At 48.4% G+C, this 3,040-nt stretch overlaps 1 protein-coding gene across 1 annotated transcript in view; it reads right to left on the bottom strand.

The window, feature by feature from the left end:
• The window catches only part of LOC104281985 (keratin, type II cytoskeletal 1-like), a 12,603-nt gene that overhangs the window by 3,731 nt on the left and 5,832 nt on the right, over positions 1–3,040 (bottom strand). Inside the window, exon 2 of the mRNA XM_009880051.1 lies at positions 395–534. Coding sequence (XP_009878353.1) covers positions 395–534 — 140 coding nt within the window. The remainder of the gene's footprint in view (positions 1–394; positions 535–3,040) is intronic.

Raw genomic sequence — 3,040 nt, 5'->3', positions numbered from 1 at the left:
GGGTGGTGATCCCCTGGGGCAGGTTGCCCCGAGAAGCTGTGGCTGCCCCATCCCTGGAGGTGTTCAAGGCCAGGTTGGACGGGGCTTGGAGCAACCTGGGCTGGTGGGAGGTGGCCCTGCCCAGGGCAGGGAGTGGGACTGGAAGAGCTTTAAGGTCCCTTCCAACCCAAACCATTCTGCAATTCTGTGATCAAAGTACATAAACCAGATTAAAATGACATTATCAGCTAGACCTGCACCTGCAGCCCATGGTACTGGGGTCATGCATGCTAAAACGAGCACAAGGGTCATGTAATAGTATGAGAGAAGGAGAAGAGTCAAAGACCTGAGCACAAAAAGGTTTCTTTCACACCTCACAGCTCATCATTCCTTTAAATCTTGTCTCAGCTCTCACCTTGTCAATCAAAGAGGCAAACTGGTTATTGAGGCTCCTCATCTGCTCTCTCTCCTGCTTTCGGACGTGCTGGATTTCGGGGTTGATCTTCACATCAAGAGGCTGTAGCAGGCTCTCGTTGACGTGCACTGCATGAATACCTTCACTTTTGCAGCTCCTGCCGTGGAAGCCTAACCCGTGACTCCCACCTTCACTGTTGGCATGGATGCCCCTGCACCCCCAGCCTCTCCAGGCCCCTTGTGCAAAGCTTCGGCCAGAAGAAATCCATTTACACCCCTCTGTGTTTTGGAGGCTTTGGCTGCTGTGGCTGCAGGCTCCATAACCTCTTCCAAGTAGCACAGTAGAGGGCAAAGCGCTGCTCCGGCAGCGGCTTGTGCCATTTACAGCAGAAGATGATGAGAAGAACTTTCTTCCATGAAATGACCTTCCAGCCAACAGCTGCTGGCTCATGCTGGCAGACGTGATGGAGGGGAGGATGCTGGAGGACCACAGAGCATGGAGCTCAAAAAAGGGGCCCTTCTGCTCCGACACCCCTGAGCACCTCCTTTATACACATCTCAGAAGTGGGGCTTGGTCAATGCAGATGAATAATTTGGGGTTTTCTTGGGGTTTGCCTTGCCTGGCAGCAATTTGCAGGTTTAAATATGCAAAACAATGCATAACACTGAACATTTGTGAAATCCTGTGGAATTTTACTGTTTTTAAATCGCTTGGTTTGCATACTCAGCTTGGAGGATCCCACGGGCTGGGTTTTGTGAGGATTCTCCTTTTGTTTGAGTTTGTCCACCTTCCTTACATTAATTACAGTTTAGCAAGTGGCCTTAAGCGTATCTCCCGCTGTCAAGGACACATAGTAGAGGAATGTTGTGTTGAACAGCAAATTGTAAGTGATTTTTCCTGTATCTGTTCTGTCGATAGTCGTTCCCTTCACGAAGGACAGTGTGAGGCACAGCCCAACGCTGGACGCTGGGAACCACAGAGTGGACCAGACACGTGAACTTCCTTGCTGTGATACGAAAGGGTGAAATACTTCTTTTTTATAAATAACCCTCCACACACCACCCGCAGCTAAAGACCATAACTGATGGGGCAGGATTCATCTCCTCTAACATTTGATGCTAGATCCACTGAGACAGGCATGTCTGAGCTATTGCTCTCCAGAGAGTCTTTTGCTTATTTGTTGAGTCCAAGAAAGTCTAAAATCATAGAATCATGGAATGGTTTGTGTTGGAAGGGACCTTAAAGCTCATCTAGTCCACCCCCTTGCCCTGGGCAGGGCCACCTCCCCCCAGCCCAGGTTGCTCCAAGCCCCGTCCAACCTGGCCTTGAACACCTCCAGGGATGGGGCAGCCACAGCTTCTCGGGGCAACCTGCCCCAGGAGCTCACCGCCCTCACACTCAACAATTTCTTCCCAATATCTCATCTCAATCTCCCCTCTTTCGGTTTAAAACCATCACTCCTCGTCCCATGGCTCCCCTCCCTGATCCAGAGTCCCCCCCCAGCTCTCCTGGAGCCCCTTTATGCACTGGAAGGGGCTCTGAGCTCTCCCCTTTTTGGCCTTCTCTTCTCCAGGCTGAACCCCTCAACTCTCCCAGCCTGTCCTCCCAGAAGAGGGGCTCCAGCCCTCTGAGCAGCTCAGACTCAGATGCCCAAATTTAGAGGAATAAGTTAGCATAGCTGTGTCTTCTCATTAAGTTTTTGGCTTTGATTGTGTAGGACACATCGAAAAATGAGACCCGCGTGGAGAAGACAATAAATAGCTTAGAAAATAGGAAGTTCAACCACAATGCTGTTAACTGGATGATTGTTAATTGTTTAATTGGAAACAGTGGTAAACTCGGTCTTGGTGGGCAGACTGTGAATGCAGCAGCAACCGGTATCCTGCAAAAATACCTTGTTAATGCAGCTGCTGCGTGGCTACTCTCTGTTACTATCATTTATATCTGAGCACGTAATTAAAACCCTTGGGATACCTCAAGGCAAATAGAAAAGATTTATTGGAGTTGCTTGACAGACGGGGAAGAAAAGGCTGATAAGTTTAATATATTTGCTGAGAGCCTCACAGTCCCTCAGAGGTGGAGCCACAGTTACATCCCTGTCCTTGTGGCTTCTTGCCAAAGGCTCTTTCAAAACAGAAAGGCGAAGGGTTTCATTTCAGGTGATTTGAAAGAAATGGGTTTCCCCTGCTATTATGCCATACTAATCCTTAACTTTTTCAGTGGGCTCAAACCTTGGTCAGTGTTTTTTTGGCGATTAAACATTTAAGCGTTTCAAACTCCCAAGAAACGAGATAGCATTTCACGTGCTCGTTTCTTTCCTTGGTTTTGCAGGGTTTTTTTTTTTAATACATTTTTTTTTTTCACCCCCCTGGGCTCATTGGAGGGCTCTTTCACCACCTTGCGCAAGGCGGCTGATGACAAACAAAACTGGTTACCAGAAACCTTGCTGGTATTCTGTCTCCAAGAGTGGCTGATGCCAAAGGTTTCCTTGTACCTCATTATTTGCAAATGTTCTGTGCTGGAACAGCTTGCCCTTAGCCCAGCAAGAGAGATAATTGATGGTATGAAGTAGCTGGAAAGACAACTAGCTTAATTGCAGGTTCTTGACAGCACTATCAATTACACCTACGCACTGAAGAGCAGGAA

Source organism: Charadrius vociferus, unplaced genomic scaffold (genome assembly GCF_000708025.1).
Source record: "Charadrius vociferus isolate BGI_N301 unplaced genomic scaffold, ASM70802v2 scaffold932, whole genome shotgun sequence".
Classification (NCBI taxonomy): Eukaryota; Metazoa; Chordata; class Aves; order Charadriiformes; family Charadriidae; genus Charadrius; species Charadrius vociferus.
This window is presented reverse-complemented; position numbering and strand designations above follow the sequence as displayed.